General features: G+C 39.3%; 1 protein-coding gene across 1 annotated transcript; it reads right to left on the reverse strand.

The window, feature by feature from the left end:
* Positions 1-110: 110 nt before the first annotated feature.
* Positions 111-17,570, reverse strand: LOC145996509 (transmembrane protein 98-like). Its single transcript, XM_083133012.1, has 5 exons — positions 17,457-17,570; positions 6,973-7,155; positions 4,749-4,977; positions 3,448-3,657; positions 111-301 (listed from the first exon to the last, which is right to left on the reverse strand). Exons 2-5 carry the CDS (start codon positions 7,140-7,142, stop codon positions 221-223), a joined length of 690 nt encoding a protein of 229 aa, XP_082989138.1. The 5' UTR covers positions 7,143-7,155; positions 17,457-17,570; the 3' UTR covers positions 111-220.
* Positions 17,571-21,371: the final 3,801 nt, after the last annotated feature.

Genomic DNA, 21,371 nt, shown 5'->3' on the forward strand with positions numbered 1-21,371 from the left:
TCAGATAAATATAGTCTGGAGAGACTTTTCTAATGAAAATTACGTCACAGGGTAAACATTTGTCAAAATTTGTTGTCTTCAAACACGAGATGAACAATGATTTATTTGAACATGAGTTTTATTTATCATTTTTCATTACTTTTACAATGTGTAAATAATTCTAATGTCTATTGTACAAAAGCATAATTCATGTCCATTTTAATAAATGGAATAGGGTGTATTACAAGGGAGTGCTAGTTGAAGCTCGACCATTCAAGAGACGGCACGAAGTTTCCTGTGCTAGGGCAGCTTCTCTCAGAACCTAGGTATAGACAAACAAAATACTACATTTACATAGATGCAGCGAATAATATATTTCACAACATGCATGTAATAGTGATTTGATTAAGGTTATTCCATGGAGTAACATAAAAAATAGTTATTTTTGATAATCATGTGAGGCTCTTTGATAGCTAGCATAGTATTTATTTATTCATTATGCTGTGCATGTATACTCTTTCTGCCAGCAATAATGGTAGAACTGCATGTTGTCAGTTCACAGTATTTGGATACACTGTCAATATTTGTACTGAAGGAGAAGTCAAGTTGATAATGTAAGGAAATGTGACACTTTTTTTGTACAATTCCATTGTTTCACTTTCAGAACATTTAATCCCGAGAATCAGGTTTAAGGGATTTTAGGGTTTTTGGTGTCAAGCAGACACTATATGTTGTCTGGTGGGCATCAAATAAGTTGCAAATTTACCCTGTCTAAATCTCGCTCATACATGCAAAGGTAACTTGTTTGCTTTCCAGAGAATAGAGAAGTAGTATAGAAATGTTAATACATAGAAAATGAGTCTGTACTCATGGTTCGTGCAAGCAGAGAGTTCCAAACCTCCGTGGAAATGTCAACACATAATAATGAAAAAGGCTAAGGAGATTGATAAATTACAAAATTTATATTTCATCAATGGCACTTCACACTTAATCTCATTTGGTTGTAACTTGAAAAATAATCATTGTTGAAAACTGGCTGCATATGAAAATCCTATATTAATCCCTTCCTAGCTTGTGAATTGTAATAATTTTCCAAATTCACTATTTTGCAGTTTGAATACAAATCATAGAAAAATTAAGTTAATTTGTTGGAAGCTAATATAGGTTCTTAATACAATCCATACCTGGATCTGTATGAGGTTTTTTTATATTTCCATTTGCAAAAACATGGATTTAGCATATAATTGTCGGCAGTGGCGGCGATTACGTTCCAAAACTAGGGGGCAAAGACAGTTTACTTTCCCTCGTAGATTAGGTTTAGCATAGTGCAAAGGCAAGAGTGGCAAAAAGCAGGGGGCAACTGCCCCTCACCCCTAATCGCTGCTACGGATTGTCAGGGAAAAATGAAAAAGACAGAGAATTTCATTTCTGCTTGTCTGCAGCCACCCTGTGCATGGAAAATTGCTTGTTACATTGTACAAGTTTTTAAACCAGAATTTAAGTCAACTACAAGGAATGATCGAAAAAAAGAATACAAAACCTGTAAATTCCAGTAGGTATTTATTGGATGAATACAAACGGACTCACGTGAAAGAACACTTCATACACTATTTCTGAACATAGTCTCCTCCTCGTTTCAGGCCTTTATCCCAGTGCTTCGCGAGGTTCATGATTCCTGTCTCGTAGAACTTGGGGGGGGGGGGGGGTCCTGTTGTGTTAGCCAAGCAATTACTTCGGGTTTGACAATATCCGAGTGAAACTGGCATCCTCCAAGATGCTTCTTCAAAGGAGCATAGAGATCTAGTAAGAAGGCCAGGCCTTTTTTTCCGAATCACTGTACGTAGACGCAGCATGAAGTAAGGGTTTGGCAGACAGCAGGACCCTGAGTTCTATGAGACCGGCATCATGAATCTCATGAAGTGCCTGAACCAGGGAGGAGACTGTTGTATTGTATCGTACCCAAGGCGTTGGGTAAAAGTGACAAGTCTGCTATTATCCTTAACATAGCAGAAAGCAGAGAAAGGAAAGCTTAAGAAATAATTATGCAAACATTAGGTTACTGACTTGAGAGACGGCTGTGTTTTGGGGAGACGACAGCTGGCGAGTGAATGGATCGAGTGAATGACAGGATCAGGGATGATGAGAGCAAGGGAGTGAGGAGAGTGAATTCTGACAGGGGGTCAGATATGTGACAATTGAGATGATGATCTGTGGAAATAACCTACATCCGGACGAGAGGCAGGTCAAGTCCTTTTCCTAATTACATCCATATCGGTTCAGTCGTGGAGAGTAATAAGCCCATTTGTTGTACATGTCAATTCTTGCCATTCTTCTCGAGTGCGACCTCTCGCACATCATATTTTGGGCCAAGTGAGTGATAACCATCTGGAAGATGAATGATGAATAGCTAAGTCACCCAAGAGATGATTGAGGGTCTAGTTGATCTCAACGCATCAATAAGGTTGCATTACGCTATACTGAAAAGTAGTGTATGAAGTATCCTTTCACGTGAGTCCTGGAATTTACAGGCTTTGTATTTTTTTTCGATCACCCTTGTATTTAAAGAACTTACAGATGATATGTATACATATAGCACATATGCCACTGATCGTTGTATAAGGCTCCCATGTGACGACCAGGCTGAAAAAAAGTGAGCGGGTGGCTATGTAATAACGCATGGGGTGCGTTCCGAAAGTCTTAACGATACTCTAGGCGAAAGCGCTGGCGCAGCCTTTTGTTTAGAGAAAGTTTCCGCATGGCGTCAGCGGAAGGAATGTCCTTATGGCAAAAATAAACTCTACTGTGGACACTGTTACTCATTTTAATCACATTCTAAGAACGGTCAAGGCATAATCATCTTGTGCATGTTGCTTCATGTCGGTCTCTGTTAAAATTATAATACATTTTCTGAACTAGTGCAGTTTGAATCCATCAGCACGTGCTTTGTCTGCAAGGAGCAGACAATTCTCACGGAACAAACCAGCCTCCTGGCCCGTGCGTTTGGTGAATCTTGTTCTTGCACAGAATGCGACTTTTGGGACAGCATAATGAAACTCACGAAACGCACGAAAGCACTTATGGGACAGTCAGTTACCATAACTCGTTTAACGCGTTCAACTCGTGCGACTTTCGGAATGGGCCCATGGTGTATGTGTTCAGTTCACTGCTACAAACAGCACTGGCAGAAGAACACTTCTCATTCTTTCTATTTCTGTGCCACGTTCGGCAGAGGCAGAGTTGCTACTTGAAGGAAAATGTTATGAAAGGTATAGAAATTGACAGAAATTTTGAAGTTGTCAGAGTTCTGTGTTTGTTTTACTTGTGTGCCTACACTGGTGTTTTATTTCTATTATATCTAATTAATCTATGTAGACCAGGTGTATAATAAAGATACATATAGATCATAATAAATAACAATTGCGGTAAAGCAGGTAACATTTTCAGAATAAGTCACTGTTTAGTACTCACCAAGAGATGTTGATCTGTGTCTGCCAAACCGTGATCCACCCAATTCAAGTTGCTTCTTTGGTTGGTGCTGCAGCCGTAGCGGGTCACCAGCACCAAATGGCTGACTGCAAGAACCATCGCAGAGACCCTTGCTTCCAATACACGAGCATCCAGAGGTGGATACATGCTTCTAACTACGTCGTCCACTCTGGGAGAAATTGAGCGAGCCACCTAAAAAAATGGAAATTTTGCAATGAAAACTACAGCTCCTTCATGTCACTATGTACTTTCCGAGTTGCACAAGTGGCTCAACAATTAACACACTACTTTCTCATATAATGGCAGTGGTGTATTCTCCCATGTTAACTGGTTTATCGCCAGTAAACCAACTTTTCTCATATATGAGGGACGATCGGAAAAAAGAATACAAAGACTACAAATTCCAGTAGGCATTTATTAGACGAATATAAACAAAATTTATCTCAGTGCTTCACGAGGTTCATGACACCTGTCTCATAGAACTCGGGGGTCCTGTTGTCAGAGGCCAACACTTGCTTCGTGCTTGACAACATCATCCGAGTGAAACTGAAGTCCTCTGAGATGCTTCTTCAAAGGAGCGAAGAGATGGTAATCACTTGGAGCAAGCTCCGGGAAGTATGCTGGATGATGGAGCACATGCCACCCAAAACTGCCTGGCCAGAACATGAGGGGTTGGGCTTCCGACAACATGACCCCTAGTTCTAGTACTATATAGAGAAATAGTGAATCCGTTTTTATTCGTCTAATAAATGTATACTGGAATTTATAAGCTTTATATTTTTTTATCATCCCTAGTACATAGAAATTTATTTCTATTATATGTAATAAATATATAAAATAAATAAGAATTGTTGCAGTACATCAGGTCAAATTTTCAGAATATCCAAGAGCCACTTTGGTCTAGTCGGTACGGCATCTGACTGCCACGCGGGAGAACTGGGTTTCATTCCCAGTGTGGGTGATCTAAGGTAGGATTTTTTTTCAGCCTTCTCCCTGCATAAATTGGCTCTGTGGGTCACCCTGCCTCAAATGAATGGGTACCTGGAAGTAAATGTGTCAAGAGCATGATGCTGATCACATCACCTCCAAGATGATGAAATGCAGTTATTTCAAGGCGGACTGAAGTAAAATGTAGCCATCTTTTGCAGCAAAGTGGTTATGCTAGGTCAAAAGTTGCACATTCAAATCATCGTCTATTTCATTATTCATATTCATGAGAGTAATTGCATGCGAGTTATGAGAAAAATGATATACAATAAGCAAAACAGAAATAATGTAATTACCTCAATTATTTCCTGAGCTTCCTGGTGCTGCAGTGACTTCATTGCCATAGCTGCCAATTTCTCTGTGAGGTTGTGGCATATCTTTAATATGGCCAGGCAGTGAGGGACCAATCCTGTTGCATCTCCAATCCATTGCTCGTCGGCCAGAATCCGTTCGATGTCTGGGTGCAGCCTAACTTCTCCCAGTTCAAGGACAGAAGATTCAGCCTCGATCAAATGCACATCTGCCCTGCAAGAGGAATGCCATATATAATGCACCAAGAAGTAGGGTGACCATACTTGTCATTTTGAGTGGGATAGTCCCGTTTCAGAGGCATGTCCAAGGCATCCTTTCGATATTAAAAAAAAGAAGAAAAAAGTACTTTTTTCCTGTTTTATAAAAGTCTGGAACTAGCTTGAAAAGCAAGTCTATATTTGAGACATTTCATGCTAAAAAAAAAATGCCAATAGAATGTTTAAACTAGCTTCATGGCAACACATTCTCAGTCTCTACATGCTCCAGTTGTTAGGTAAGACCCAGAGCCACTTGTTTTCATCTACAAGGTGCTCATAAAGTCCGGAACCAGCCGTGGAAGATACCAGTTCAAGCATTGATTTAAACTATAATGCTGATTTTTTTTTTTTCAGAGTATACAGAGTGGTCTCGAAGTGGGTGTACCCACTTCATTTTTTGACACTACCATGGGGGGCCTCCTCGATGGCGCAGTGGTAGTGTCGCTGCCTTGTAATCAAGGGGTCCCGGGTTTGATACCCAGTGGAGGCACAAGTGGTTCGGATCCCACTTTAAACTGTAGGTCCAGTCTCGATTAGCCTTACTGTGCATAAAGTGGACTTAAAACACCAACTAAACTAAAAAACACTACCATGGTTATTGTTGAATGCTTGTCATACCTGGTGGTTTAAGAGTCCAGAACATCGGTATGAAGACATCATTTTTGTAGCTCAGTCAAATTCTGTGGCATCTACTGGGAGATGATTTGCGAACACAACCGATTTTGCAAAATGCAAGGGTTGCTAGCAGCTGTGGAAGATGCCTTCACGCATGTGATCCTGGATGATCTGTGCAAAAAAATCTGCCAGAACATGGTGCAGAATTCAGCTATGCTGCAAACATGACAGTCTCCATACCGCTGTTCTGGACTCTTAAAAATATCAGGTATGTGTTTAAATCAATCACTCAACCATAGCCACCGCAGCGTCAAAAATGAAGTGGGTACGTCCACTTTGTAACCAAATTGAACATTTCAGCATATCATTTAAATCAATACTCAAAGTGGAAATTGTTAGTTGGGGAATGTTTGCTTGAACTATAGCACTAGCAGGGAGGATGCACCTGTGTTTTAATATAAAAAGTGTTCCCCTGTGCATAGCACCACGCCATGAAGGCGTATAGGGGGTGTGGGGGTAACGCCCCACACTTTCTTGATCCGGTCGTGAGTGGGGGTGATGTGATCAGCATCACGCCCCTGACCGCCTTTACCCCCCAGGGTTTCCCCCAGGTACCCATGTTATTCGACGCTGGGTGGGCGCCGGGGCCGCTTCCACCGTTAGAAAAGTTCCCGGATTTGAACCGGCCGGGGATCGAACCCGGACCTTGAGCATGGTAGTCAGACGCGTTACCGACTGAGCCACCGCGGCCACTGTTTTTAATATGCTTTGCATAATTCTTCGTAGGTGGCAGAATACCATCCACTCATATCCCCCTCCACTTTGAGCACTGGTTTAAATGAATAAGTAACTCTCTAGCCTTCTAAAACCCAAAGGTTTATGGCTGTAGCAACTCAAGCCTTCCATCTGGCCCTATCGCAGGTAAAATCAACCTTGCATCCTTATAGATTTCCTTTAGGTTCATCTCAACGTTATCCCTCTATCTTCATATTGGTCTTCCTACAGGTCTCTTCCCAACAAGAATCCTGTAAACGATTCTTTTCACTCCATTCTCGCCACATGGCCTGCCCATTCAAGTCATGTTGATTTAATTATTCTAATATCTGGACGTTAATACAAATTATGCAGTTCTAAGTTTGTAACCTTCACCACTCACTTGTCACCTCATCCCTTTTTGGTCCAAATATTTTTCTAAGGATGTTATTTCCAAATCCTCATAAGTTATGTTACTCTTTTTATGTAAGGGACCAAGTTTCACATCCATATAATATTACAGGCAAAATTACTGTTTTGTATATTTTAACTTTTAGTTAAATTGCTCAGTTAATCTACTTGCCTCATGTCTGGGTCACAACTGCTGAAAATCTTCCCTTGGCGACATAACTTGTGGTGACAGATGACGATCAGCACGAGGAGTGATCCAACGAATACAGCACCAAGGACACCAATGGCGAGAGCGACCACTGTTTCCATGGTGTCCGGTAGGATGAAGGATAGCACGTTCATGCTGACATTTCACCTTGAAGTAAATTCATACATACAGGGTGAGTCTGTAACTTTGTAGCAGTCTAATAGTTTCAAAATAGCTAATACAGAGAAGACTGGTATGATATTGACAATTGTACCGAAACTACATTTACTTGATTGTGCAACTTTTTCTCACACACTAGAAGTATACATACCTGATTTATTTACAGATAAATCACACATTTTATTTATAGTTATATTGTTCATAGGCATGCGCAGACCCTCTGATAAGGGGGAGGGGCAAAAGCCTTGAAAGTTCAGTCGAGGAAAGAAAAAACTTCATTTCATATCAGTATTTTATAGCATTGATGGGCACGAAACGAGCGTATGTAGTGTATGTCCAGACCCATCGAAAATCCATGTCATAATCATAATCTTTATTTATCCGTTAACCCATTTTTCCATGGGTATGGATATCATCAGATATATGTAAAAATAGATAATATAGTATGTTCACAAGTACAGAACTTGTGGTGACAGATGACAATCAGCACGAGGAGTGATCCAACGAATACCGCACCCAGGACACCAATGCCGAGAGCGACCACTGTATCCATGGTGTCTGGTTGCACAATCAAGTAAATGTAGTTTCGTTGCAATTGTCTTAGTTTTGAAACTATTAGACTGCTACGAAGTTACAGACTCACCCTGTATGTATAATATAGTAGCCTATAAGAGAGATTACAGTATAAAAACATCAAAGATGTTTACATAATGCACATATGTGATACACAAAATTATGTATTAGAAGAATTCAAACTTCCGTGGCACCAACGTTATCTACCCCCTGCCCAGTGGCGACTCGTGGCTTTTTCGGAGTGTAGGAAGAAGTTATGGTAAACCGAGGAAGGTTTGAAAAATTGGTTCAAATACATTGACACGTCTTGCTTGTACGACCCATTGCATTTAGAATGTTAGCTACAGGCCCATGCTCAAGGTGTGGCAAGGGGCCCTTGCTCCTCACTTCGAAATATTTAAATGTGAACCTATAAAAATCGACGATATTTCAGATTTTGCAAGAATTTATATTTTCTTCCCCCTCCCTATCGTGCGGATTGACGATAATAAAAAGTGTTGCTTAAACTTCGAAATTATGCTAAATGCTTCTAAATTGTGGTAGGATTTATTATTAATTATTAATTTATTTCGGATAATTGTAATTCTGCATCTGCTTTTCTAGAGTTTTGAACTTGCGTTACTTATTTTTAACAGTTATGTAATAGTGTAAATTTCCCACCAAAATTTTGTAAAATGGTGCAACAAATGACATGGGTTCAACATCGAACATAAAAAGGTTTGAGAAAATTGTTTACCCCCAACTTTCTACCGATTTCCTACCATAAAATCTTCTGACGAACTAAATCGGGCAGTATAAAGTAGAGGATCGATTGTGACATGGTTGTATAAAAGCTTTCCGCTGGATCGTCATACTCCCTTTCGTTTGAAACATGTCCGCTGGTGCAGTAGAAATAAGATTTGTAATTTGATTTTTATTTCCTGACACATATTCCTTTGGATTCGATTTCCCTTCCCCAGGGATTGGCGTTTGCAGATTATGCTAGAAACGGTGCTAAGTGCCAACAAAGATCAAAGTGTGCTTGGTTTAGTAACATTTTGTTGGGGTTGGCATTGCTGATTGAGGAAAGTCTTGCTGGTTCCTCGGTCCTTGCCGATCTTCGTAATCTTTCCCCACTCCCTTGAACTGCCCTTTCCACCCATCTGTCTGTAGGATGACCGCTGAGAGACAGCTGAGATTCCTCAGCGAGCGGTAGAAAAGCTCGCATCTATCGTCTTTGGACTGCTACTGGAGCTGGAGCGACCGAGAGCAGTCAACTCCTGACAGTAGCTAACTTAGGCAATTGTACGTACAATGTGCTCATAATTTTATAACACACATTAAAGTCCTAAAAAGTAGAGAACTGGAAATAAGTAAAAATGAACTGTAGGAAGTTCCTCACTTCCTACATGGAGGAATCGTCCCTGGTTTATTTCACCTCTCTGCAGTTCAGAGACTAATTTACAGATAACCTTGGTTTTGTATTGCATGTTCAAAACAACTACACACACTATTTATTCATTTTCAATGTATGGGCAATTTATTCTGAAAACATATAGAAGTAACACAACTCACAAAGTATGTGGGAGTGTTAATAACAATTTAGCATAATATTTTTTTAATCATGATGAGATTCCTCTACACCATTTTCTAAGAGTATTAGGGGGCAACTGTCCCCTCTTGCCTCCCCCTTGCGCACGCCTATGGTATTGTTTACTTTCATTTTTAAATATAACAAAATAAAACCTGTACTAAAGTGATATAACGAATACTCTGAAACTATAATGTTAACATTTCATCTCCATACGTTTCTGTGAAAAAGGAACATAAGCTAACATTGGGTGCGTTCCGAAAGTCTTAACGAAACGAACGCATTCAACGAAAATAACTGGGCTCGTGAATCTGGTGAAACCAGTTATTTTACGGACTTATGGGACACTCTAGGCGAAAGCGCAGGCGCAGCGTTTTGTTTAGAGAAAGTTTCCGCATGGCGTCAGCGGAAGGAATGTCCTTATGGCAAAAATAAACTCTATTATGGCCACTGTTACTCATTTTAATCACATTCTAAGAACGGTCAAGGCATACTCATCTTGTGCATGTTGATTCATATCGCTATCTGTTAAAATTATAATACATTTTCCGAACTAGTGCAGTTTGAATCCATCAGCACGCGCTTTGTCTGCAAGGAGCAGACGATTTTCACGGAACAAACCAGCATCCTGGCCCGTGCGTTTGGTGAATCTCGTTCTTGCACGAAACGCACGGAATGCGACTTTTGGGACAGCATAATGAAACTCACGAAACGCACGGAAGAACTTATGGAACGGTCAGTTACCATAACTCGTTTAACGCGTTAAACTCGTGCGACTTTCGGAACGGGCCCTATGTCTAGATGGGCAATTGAAACTCCCCTTAAGGCACCCCCAAATAAATTTGCCGTTGTCTATCAATGGTATTAGTTAAAACCAATATTAGAGTCCACACTAATGTGACATACCAAGCTTCTTGGTCACAGCCTGAGTGAAAGGCGAAACAAAAGGCCATAATCTTTTAACCGATCTCGTAAACACGTTTTCTACGTGCTTGCTGCATGCCAACAGGCGTGATAACAAGGTGGCCATTGAGAGTACCTGCCACGTCGAAGTGTCGAGCATTATAAAATTAAGTAACAACGAAAAGCGACACCGTTTCACATTTTTTTATGTAGCGTCGCTTTTCTGCCACCTTTGGTTAATCGTGACGATGAGTGATGATATGACGAAATTAATGAAGGGACATTCACATTCACAAGAACAGCCATGTGCTCAGGCGAGGATTCGAACACGGGATCCCAGGCGTTGTAGCTCTCTGTGATTGATAACCACTCTGCCACAGAGATCGGCCCAGGGACGCTCTCAGGAATTTGTGTTTATGTCGCTTTTTTCCACTTTTGACTAATCACGACCACCTACGCCGGCAGCGAGTTTTGCACGCGGAGCGACAAAATGAAGGTTCTTGCGTCTCATCGAAACTTTGGTGGGAGCGCAAGATGTGATGGCCAAAGCCAGTAGCGTCGTGCCCATGGGGGTCCGGAAGGGGGGAGAAGGGGGGGGGGACGTGCCCCCCCAGAAAATGAAAGTCAACCAAGAAATATGTATTTCACACATATAATTTCATTTTAGCCACAATATTATGTGTTGTGTTAATTATTGCATGAACACCAGAAAATTCAAATTAAAGCAATGTTTTTATGGAACAACACTATTGAAAATTTGCCTTCGTTTCTGCCCCCCTGGAAAACAATACCTTCCTTGCCCCTCCCTGGAAAAAATCCTGCGGGCGTCCATGCCCAGGATTTTCGAAAGGGAGGGGTTACGTACACTTTTTTGGTAGTCAACCCTCATTTTGCCGTCTTTTTCTACATTTGACGTTTATATATATATATATATATATATATATATATATATATATATATATATATAAAATAAAGGAATACTGGGCCAAAGGTGAGGGTTATGACCCCCACCAACCACTGGCCAAAGCCTATAAGAAAGCGCAGACGGGCTCCTGCCTTCAGAACAACTTCCTCCTTGACACAACTAAAATTTATGTCTTGGGTCTATACCCTCTTTTTCATTACCTCAGGCGCAGGGGAGGGTGGGTCCGCCTCGACTTGTCGATGCGAGCTCCGGCCGCATACCGAACCTCGATGGTCCTGCCGGGAAATTTGTCTTGTGGAACCACGTGTGCAGCTGTGTCATGAACCTCTTTGGTTTCTGGTGCAGACGATATCGAGATAGATGCTATCGGTGCGTGTGCAAACGTGCTAAGATGAACGGATACTCGAAAAGGAATACTCAGTCAGGGCAGGGACAGCGCGGGGGAATTATAGTTTCATTTCATAGTGGCGGGCCCAAGGGAGGGTATATTCCTAAAAATAAAGATAAAGGCATGAAAATAAAGCAGAATGAGGGCTGCTCTCGTCATTCCGGGAGGTAACAAAGTTTGTAAGGGAGACTCCCGACCATTCCTAGCAGGTTGGCAAGCCTATTCATGCAGCCGGGTCAGAAAGAAATGGGAAGGGAGCAAGAATATTTTCTGGGGCGCGGGGGGGGGGGGGTATTTGCATTTAACATGCTCCTAAACACCATACAAAATGCACGTAAGGACTCAAAAAACATTTATTTGGGGAAGTGACTTGATGATCGGGGGTGGCGTCCGCCCCCTTTTCCCCTTTTGGCGCTGTCACTCCCGGTCTTGAACCCGGGACCCGTCCGAGCTGAATTTTCGTTATTTTACGTCACTGTTCTTCCCCTGAATTTAAATTGGCATGAAAGTGACGAAGACACAGTCGAAGGAACACCCATACCTACGCCAGGAGTCGAACCTGGGACCTCGGTGGCGAGATCGTGAGCCCAGAACTCGGTGATTGGTTACAGAGGTTAGTATGACTATCGTTTTTAACTTCCTTACTCGTTATGTTTTCACATACAGTATGTTCGAACATGGGCGTAACTTGGGACATAGGGGGCAGAATCGAACTTGGGAGCTGAACTTTGGTGGGGGAAGAATCAAAAAGATTTCATGCCCTTTGCAGTTGCAAAATCATAAAAATTGCTTGTTTCTTTGCTCCTCAGGTTCCAGGAGGTTAACAAAAGTATCGGTATCCCGACAAGTCTGGAAATTCCACATGATACAAGGACGTATTTAGGGGGGGTCCGGACCCCCCCGAAAGATTTATCAAGTATTAAAATTAAATAATGAAAAAAAATATTCGTTTAGCCGGTTATATAATTTCCTCTTAACTTATTGCAAGACAAGGATTATATTGGGATCATACGGCTTTGAAGGACACGAAGGACGTATCTCGGGGGTCCGGACCCCCCCCCCCCTACCCGAAAGTCTTATTAGGTACTAAAATTAAATAATGAAAATATGCTCGTTTAGCATTTGTTGTATAATTTCCTCTGAACTTATTGGAAGACAGGATTATATTGGGATCATATGGCTTTGAAGGACAGGAAGAACGTATTTAGGGGGGGGGGGGTTCAGGGGTCCGGACCCCCCGAAAGACTTACCAAGTACTAAAATTAAGTAATGAAAATTTTAACATTTGTTGCATAATCGATTGTTATTAATTTTCTATGAACTTTTTAGAAGGCAAGGATTATATTGGTATCATACGGCTTTCAATGACATTACAAAGGAGATTTATGTTCACTACTACTCAAAATAACATGAAAAAGATATTAATCAGAAACTTACTTTTCTCCAACTACATGTAACATAATTTTTGTTATTCGATAAATATTCAATTATTCATCTATTTGACATTAATTCATTGCCAGGGCACTTGTTTTTTTATGTAAATTATTCCGATCTTAACTACAGGTAAGCTACGTAATGAATATGCGCTATTATATCTATATTCTTATACAGTCTTTTTACCTATTCGTGTAATAAAGTGTAATATTTATTTATGTAGTGTAATTAGTATTAATTTGATTAAAAATAATTGTTTTAATTTAAACATTATTATTAATATTATTATAATTATTCCTGAGACACTTTGTTCGGAGCCCTCCCGAATTTCTTCTTCTTCTTTTTTTTTTGTCCCTGTCAGCATTATCTTGTCGACTTTGGACATCGTTATTGTTTTTTCTTTTTTTTTTATTTCTTTTAATGTTTTCTTCTAAAGTTGGCAGTTAGTCTCACAAATTAATCGGAATCACAAATATATAACAATTATTATAAATAATTCACTTTTTTTTTTTGTCCATTTTGCTGTTTCTTAAAAATCACTTTATATTTCAAGTCTACATTTTCGAGAATATGCATACAGCATCCATATTAATGAAGGGGATAAATCTGTTAAAATGGATGATAGTGATATTGGAAATGGAATTTTTAAACGTTGAAAACCTTTGTAGAGTATGATTTGTTGATCTGAATAGATTGGGCATTCTAGAATTAAATGTTGAGCATCAGGATTATTATTGCCACATTTACAATTTTCTTGAGTTTTAATTTTTATTTTTGCTAAATGTGCTGGTGTACGTACGTGTCCTGTTCTTAATCTATTAATAAAAACTATGACTTGCCGTGGGAGTGTGTATGAATTGAACCAAGGGACTTTAGATTTAAATTCTGCAATCCATCTATATGTGTTGCCCACAAACTTAAATTGATCTTTGCACCATTCATTCCATTGTTCCATAAGTTTTATTTTTACTCGTGGTAATAAATCAGTATACATTAACCTATTGAAACTTATGAGTTGTAAATCTCTGGCCTGTTTAGCGTACATGTCCACTCTATCATTTCCTACATTAATATCATGTGCTTTGACATAACTGAATTGTATGTCAATGTTTCTTTTGCAAGCAAGTTGAATTTGTTGAATAATTAAAATAATAAGATATGATTGGTGACATAATTTGGGATAGGATGTAGATAATGCTTGAAGAACACTAAGCGAATCTGTAAGGAAAAGAATTTTTTTAAAGTCTTCCGCTATTCCATATTGTAAGGCTTTGTATAGGGCGTAACTTTCCGCAGTAAAAATAGATGAATCTATAGGTAATCTAAATTGTTGATAAATGTTTTTCTCTGGGATGTAATAGGCACATCCTACACTATTGTTATTCTTAGAACCATCGGTGTAAATCATTACATGCATTGGCCATTTTTCTCTGTACAATGCATGTAAACCTAGATCTCTGAAGTGGATTGAACATTGAGTATATAATGGAATATCTAGTTGATAGATCAAAGGATGTAAGAGAGTGAAAGTATTAGATCGAAATTCTGGAAATAAGTAATGACAGTATACAAGGAAATATGAGGTGGTATGAGGATTTATTACATCGGCTTCAGCCCATTGTTTTTGTATTTCAAACAATTTATTAAATGGATGAGGATGATTTTCCCATGATTTAAGGAGGAATTTTATTGTTAATTGAATCCGCCTGTGACTCAAAGAAGTCTCTTTACTCTCCATATAAACACTTACATTGGGGCTTGATTGCATAAGACCTAGACAAATTCTCAATGCTTTTCTTTGTAATATATCTATTTTGTCGAGTAGATTGGATTTTGCTCCCCCGTAGCTGAAAGCTGCATAGTCGAAAAATGAGCGAAAGCAATTTCTATAAAAGAGAAGTAAAATTTTTGGGTGGCCTCCCCATTTTGTTGTTGTCATGCTACGAATTATGTTTAAAAACTTTTGACCTTTGTTTAATAAATATAAAATGTGTGTATTCCATGTAAAACGTCTATCAAAATGTACACCTAAATATTTGTGAGAATCTGTCACTGGGATGTCAGAAATTTGTAAAATATTATTGGGATAACTATCTGTGCGTTTGTTATTAAAGCAAATGATTTTGGATTTATTTTCACTAAGGGTTAATCCTGCATTATGAAACCATTCTCTAATGGTGTTAATTAATCTCTGTGTTTTAATTATACCTTGGGTTGCATCATCTGTAGTACAGTAAAAACAGAAATCATCTGCGTATTGTACTAACTGGAACGGATAAAGAGGTAAGGAGTGAATTTCATTTGTGTAAATATTAAATAATAAAGGACTTAAAGGTGCACCTTGAGGAATTCCTATGCTAGTGAAACGGGGGTCACTAATTGTTTCTGAGAACCATCCATATATCTTTCTATTGGAATATAGGTTCCATATGATTAACGATAATTGAGGATGAATGAAAAGATTTTCTAATTTGTTACAAAGCATATGTAAATTGATAGAATCATATGCTTTTTCCACATCTATAAAAAGACTATAACAGTGTGAACGACTAATTTTGCTAATTTGAATTGCAGTGCTTAGGATAGCTATTGCATCTTGACTGCCATAATTGATTCTAAAGCCAAGTTGAGTAGGATAAAAGAAACGTTGACGTTCTAGTGTCCAGGTAATTCTGAGGTATATCGTTCGTTCGAATATTTTTTCCAAAACTGAAATTAACATTATGGGTCTGTAAGATGTAGCACAATGTGGTGATTTATTTGCTTTTAAAACTGGGAGAACTATATAATCTTTCCACTCCCTCGGTACTATACCGGTACGGAATATGTTATTGTAAAAAGATACAAGAATATCTAAACCTGCTTTAGGTAGATATTTTATGGCTTGGTATGGTATTCCATCTAAACCTGGTGCAGTGGGTTTAATATTATTAATTATGTTTTTTAATTCCTCTGTAGAAATGGGAGGGAATTCAAGTGAAAAGTTAGAAATATTTTCCTCTATTTTTTTATATGGAAGGTGTACTGATGGTGGAGCCAAAAGCATTAAAAATTGGTCTTGCCAACTATTATCTATAGGTTTTCTACGAGGTGGACATGGTTTACGTAAGGAATTAAATTTATGCCACACATTTCGGGATGATTCCTGCATGTCTATTGAATTGCAATATTTAATCCACGCTTCACGTTTTGCTTGTAGAAATATTTTTTTTCCTTGTGCTATTGATTTTTTCCATAATATTCGATTTTCAAGGGTAGGATATGAAGCAAAATGATTCTCACTCCTTTTTCGGTTGGCTTTTGCTGTCTCGCACTCCGAAGTCCACCAATGAATTTTTGGAAAAATTAGTCGTGAAAAATTTACTCTTTTTCGTGAACTGAGAATGTCTAAAACTTCTGTGATATATTGGAGTAGTGTATAGTATGAAACCGATTGAGAGAAATTTATTTGTTCTTTAAGTATATAAGAATCTATTAAAATTGTATATGATTCCCATGATATATTATTAATTTTCCAGCGATTTATGGGAAATATGATATGTTGAATTGGTTGTGAGGATATAAAATGTGAATGAATATAAATGGGATAATGATCACTACCATACATTTCTTCCGCTGTGGTCCACTGAAACATATTTCTAGATACGTGGCTGACATGATAGTATTTAAAAGTTGTTAATTCTGGATGGTTTTTGTGCAAGGAATGTCTAAAATGTCTTGGAAATGGAACGTTTTTATTGTAGATATGTAAAAATAATTAGCTGAAGGAAAAAAGCGTGTAAAATTCGAGATCTTCATATTGTCGGGAAATGTGGAACATTTCCCGACTTTTTCCTGTCCCGAAAGTCGGGATTTTCAAAACAATTACCTGTCCTAACCAAAACTTTATCGCCCCGTAAACCACCAAAAAGTACCATTAACTTGTAAACGTTCATAAACCTGAACATTTGGGGAAGTGGAAGTGCTCCTACTTACCCCCGCCCAGTTACGCCTATGTATTCGGAGATATCTGCCATCATCGTAATCGTAAATAAATGGCCACCCCCGTAGGGTTAGTGGTAACATCGTCACCTTGTAATCAAGCGATCCCGTGTTCGAAGTTCGAACCCTGTAGAGATCGCACTTTAAATTGTAGGTCTTGTCCCTTACTGTGCATAAAACTGACTTCAAACTCAAAACTCGTTAAATAAGTAAAACAAGAAACAAAATATACGCTAGCAATTTAAAGATTGTGGAAGAGAATTCCTCAAAACTAAACAAAGTAATTATCTGTTGCATACAATGGCACATAACATGACATCGAAACTCAACAATCCTGACAAGAATTTCGTTCAAACCGCACATACACAACGCACTTATTCATTTCGTAACGAACGCCCCATAACACGCCCACATTCCGTGTTGCTTGCGAAACGTAAACACATTTCAGCATGTTTACACAGACTATGACACATCTGTACCAGCTAAGGTAAATACTCGTTGAAATCATAACTTACCTCCTTTATATCGCACAGGCAAAACAGTTTACCAGTTACACGATCCAGGCTCGATGCAGACCTTGTAAACGATGCCAGCTTGGTGAAGTTCGCTATCGCAGTACTGCTGTTGTGAGCGAGTGTCTGTTTCCGTTAAGTTCTGTTCATGCATTTCGTATTTATCCTTACACAGTGATGTCCGCGTCCAACCAGGAGCGCTAGAAATTTGTGATCTTGTGGGCAGGAGCTGTATGCGTATAAATTAGGGTGGACCACTGGACAGATGTAAATGTACACATATTTTAGTTTCGAAAACATGTTCTCTCTCTCTGTCCTTCGAAAACATGTTCTCTCTCTCTCTGTCCTTTTCACTCCCGAATTTCTACGTATTTCGTCTTAGTTCCTTTTTTCTTTCACTGCTCTTTTTCAGGAAAAAGAGAGAATGAAAGCCTCTTCCTCACCAGAGAGGTTTCCATGATCTCTCTCGGTCACGAGCGGTTGCTTTCTTTCTTTTCTATCTTCTCTTCTCTATACTTCTTTGTGGTCTCTTTCTCTGGGGAGAGAAAGAAAGGGTGCATATCCACCCACACACATAGATGATTGTTATTGATTGATTTGCTTTATTTTACTTCGCTTCTTGTGCCACTTTTGGCTAATTTGGAAAGATGGGGAAGAGTGATAATATGATGAAATTGAAGAATGGATACTCACAAACATCCATGCACAGGCCAGGACCCCTGGCGTCGTAGCAAGATGTGCTAACCACTCCACCACGGGTACCGGCCAGATAGATTAGAGTGCCAGGAGAGAGAGGGAGGAAGAAGAGGAAAAAGTTTCTCTCTTTCCCCCCTCTCATAGAGGGAGAGACGAGAAAGGGGAGGAATAAAGAAACTTTCTCTTTTTCTGCCCCAGAAAAAAGGAAGGAAAAAAACGACAAGGGAGAGAGAAAGGTGCTCTCTCCCCATCTTTCCATTCTCTCTCTCTCCTGCCTTTCTTTCTTAAAAGAGAAGATCCTGCCTCTCCCTTTTCTCACTTTCTTCCCATTCTGCGAGAGGGAGGGGGAGGGATTCTTTCAACCTGCTCCCCCTTTATGATATCTTCTCTCTCTATCCCTTCGTGAGTTGGTGTTTGAAGTCTACTTTATGTACCAGTGGCAAACAAGGGGGGTTACGGGGTTTAAACCCCCTCCTCGAGCTTGTGAAATATTATGAAAAATGCCGTGGAAAAAAAATTAAATGGCCAATTTATCACAGTCAATGATCTGGGACAATACTATTACTACTACTAATACTAATAATAATAATAATTTGAATTATTATTTCCATGCAGCATGAGAAGAGCACAGCATTCCAAAGACACGCGTCTTTCAGAGTGATGCCTTGAAAATAAATACAAGTTCTTGAAAATAAAATATGAGGGTAACTATGATTAAAAGAGAAGAAAAATGTTTTGTATCTCAGTTGCAACAATGTTCAATACACTGGCGTACGCAGGATTTTTTTTTCGGGAGGGGCTGGAATAGTAAATGTGGATAGCACATGCCTTCGTTTTGGAAGGCAGGATGCATAATAAAATATTTCGTATTTTTGGAGCTTTTCAGTCTATTAAAATTGTATTCAAAGCCAAAAATGGTAATCGGGACTCACTTGAAAAGAGGTTTCGCATTTACACATGTTGATTTTTTAAAGTTCTTAACGGATTTTAATTTGAAAATTCTGATTTTCTCAAAATTTCGTTAGGAGCTGGAACACCATCGGCCACCCCTCTACGAGGGTCACTATTTATATTTTGAGCCTAACAATGAAAAAACAGGCATTGAAAACTGCTCTATTGTTTTTCGAAGTATTCTCCTTTATGGTCAATACACTTTTGCATTCGTTCGAACCATTTGTCAAAGCAGTTTTTCCAATCTTCTTGAGACACCTCTATAATATGATTTTTGAACGCATCAACGGCGTCTTCCGTCGACGAAAATCGTTGTCCACGCAATTTATTCTTGACATTCGGGAACAAGAAGAAGTCATTGGGTGCCAAATCAGGACTGTACGGCGGATGACCCATCAATTCGATTTTTTGACTGTTCATAAAGTCGGTTGTTAGACGAGATGTGTGACAGCTGGTGGCATTGTCTTGATGAAGAATGATCCGATGGCGTTTGTTTGTTTTCCGTATTTGACCGAAGACCTCTGGCAAACAAATTGTTGTGTACCATTCAGAGTTGACCGTTCTACGTTCCTCTAAAGGCACAGTTGCCACATGACCAGTTTTCCCGAAAAAACAGGCGACCATTTGTTTCGATGTGCTTCGAGCGCGAACAACTTTTGTTGGATTGGGTTCATCTTGAAACACCCATACAGTCGACTGCTGTTTACGTTCCGGCTCATATGCATATATCCATGATTCGTCACCTGTTACAATCTTATATACGTCTTTTGAAGCACCACGATTGTATTTATTGAGCATTTGTTTGCACCAATTGACGCGAGCGTCTTTTTGAGTTTTTGTCAAATTGTGTGGGATCCAACGAGAACATACCTTTCTCACAGCTAAATGATCATGTAATATTTTATATATGCTGGTGGAACTAATGCCTATGGTTGCCTCAATCTCACAGTATGTCACATGACGATCTTGCAGTATTAGGTTTTGCACAGCATCAATGTTTTCTTGAACAACAACTGATTTTGGACGACCTTCGCGAATCTCGTCGGTGAGCGAATGGCGGCCACGATTAAATTCGTTATACCAGCGTTTCACAGTGGCAAAGGATGGGGCTTCATCGCCAAATGTGGAAGTAAGTTGTCTTGATAATCCACGTCGAAAATCGTAAAAAAATCATCGCACGAAAATGTTCACGAGTTAATTCCATTTTATTGTTGTCGCGCAATCTCCAAGGCAACATAAACAACACAAATCAAGCTATTGACAAAACATTTGAAGTACGTTATGGTCAATAATGCCAGACGATTCCGTGCAAACGTCAAATCGCGCATAACTTCAATCAGTGTTGCCAAGGCTCAAAATATAAATAGTGGCCCTCGTATATGTGAAATACATAATTTTTGGTTGACTTTCATTTCCCAGGGGGGGGGCATGGCCCCCACTTCCAGATGCCCATGCCTGAGGGGGAGACCATCACTCTCTCTCTTTCAGAGAAAAACCGAAAGGAGATTTTGTCTCTCCCTCTCTTAGTCCCCCATGAAAGAGAAAGTGTTGAAATTTCCCTTTTCTCTTTCTCTAAAGAAAAGATCCCTCTCTCTCTCTTCTTTCTTGAAGGGATGGGAGAGAAAGAGAGGCATTCTCTCTCTCTCACACCTCAACAATATGATAGGGGGTGTAACATAGGAAAGTTGAACTCCCTCTCTCTGTCTCAAAAGAGAGAGAGAGAGACAGAGAAACTTCACCCCGTGTCAAGAAAGAGAGGGAAAAGAGAAAAAGTAATTTCTTTTCTTTCCTCTATTATCTTGAGAGGGCACTCTTCTGGGAAGGAGATTGCGTAATTGAGTTGAGAAGTGTAAAAAAAAAGTGTATTTTAAAGTGGGATCCGAACAACTGTGCCTCCACCGGGTATCAAAACCGGGACCCCTTGATTACAAGACGACGACGCTACCGCTGCACTGTAGGTCGCAGCAACATTTTTTAAAAATGTATTAATTAAACCTCATTAGTACGTAATGTATTTAAATACGTAACCAAGCTACAACAATGTCACAGAATCACTGTATTAAATCTCTATGTACCCACGTTTCGGATGCTGATTCTGCATCCATCCTCAGGGCAGTGACATTATCTAATAAGTACGGAGCGGAAGTTTATGACCTAAAAAATATAGGTATATGACCTATAGAATGTCCTAAAAAATGCAAAAAAATGATCATTACATTTGTTAGTTTAGGGTTAAAAATTTAAAAGAATAGGAAATTAAACAAAATGCAA

Source organism: Lepisma saccharinum, chromosome 12 (genome assembly GCF_977018435.1).
Source record: "Lepisma saccharinum chromosome 12, izLepSacc3.1, whole genome shotgun sequence".
NCBI lineage: Eukaryota > Metazoa > Arthropoda > Insecta > Zygentoma > Lepismatidae > Lepisma > Lepisma saccharinum.

Coding starts and splice junctions, on each gene's coding strand:
- LOC145996509 (XM_083133012.1), bottom strand. CDS start 7,142: ATGAACGTGCTATCCTTCATCCTACCGGACACCATGGAAACAGTGGTC. Junction 3,658..4,748: donor AAGCTCAGGAAATAATTGAG/GTAATTACATTA, acceptor CCATTTTTTTAG/GTGGCTCGCTCAATTTCTCC. Junction 302..3,447: donor ACACAGATCAACATCTCTTG/GTGAGTACTAAA, acceptor GTCTATACCTAG/GTTCTGAGAGAAGCTGCCCT.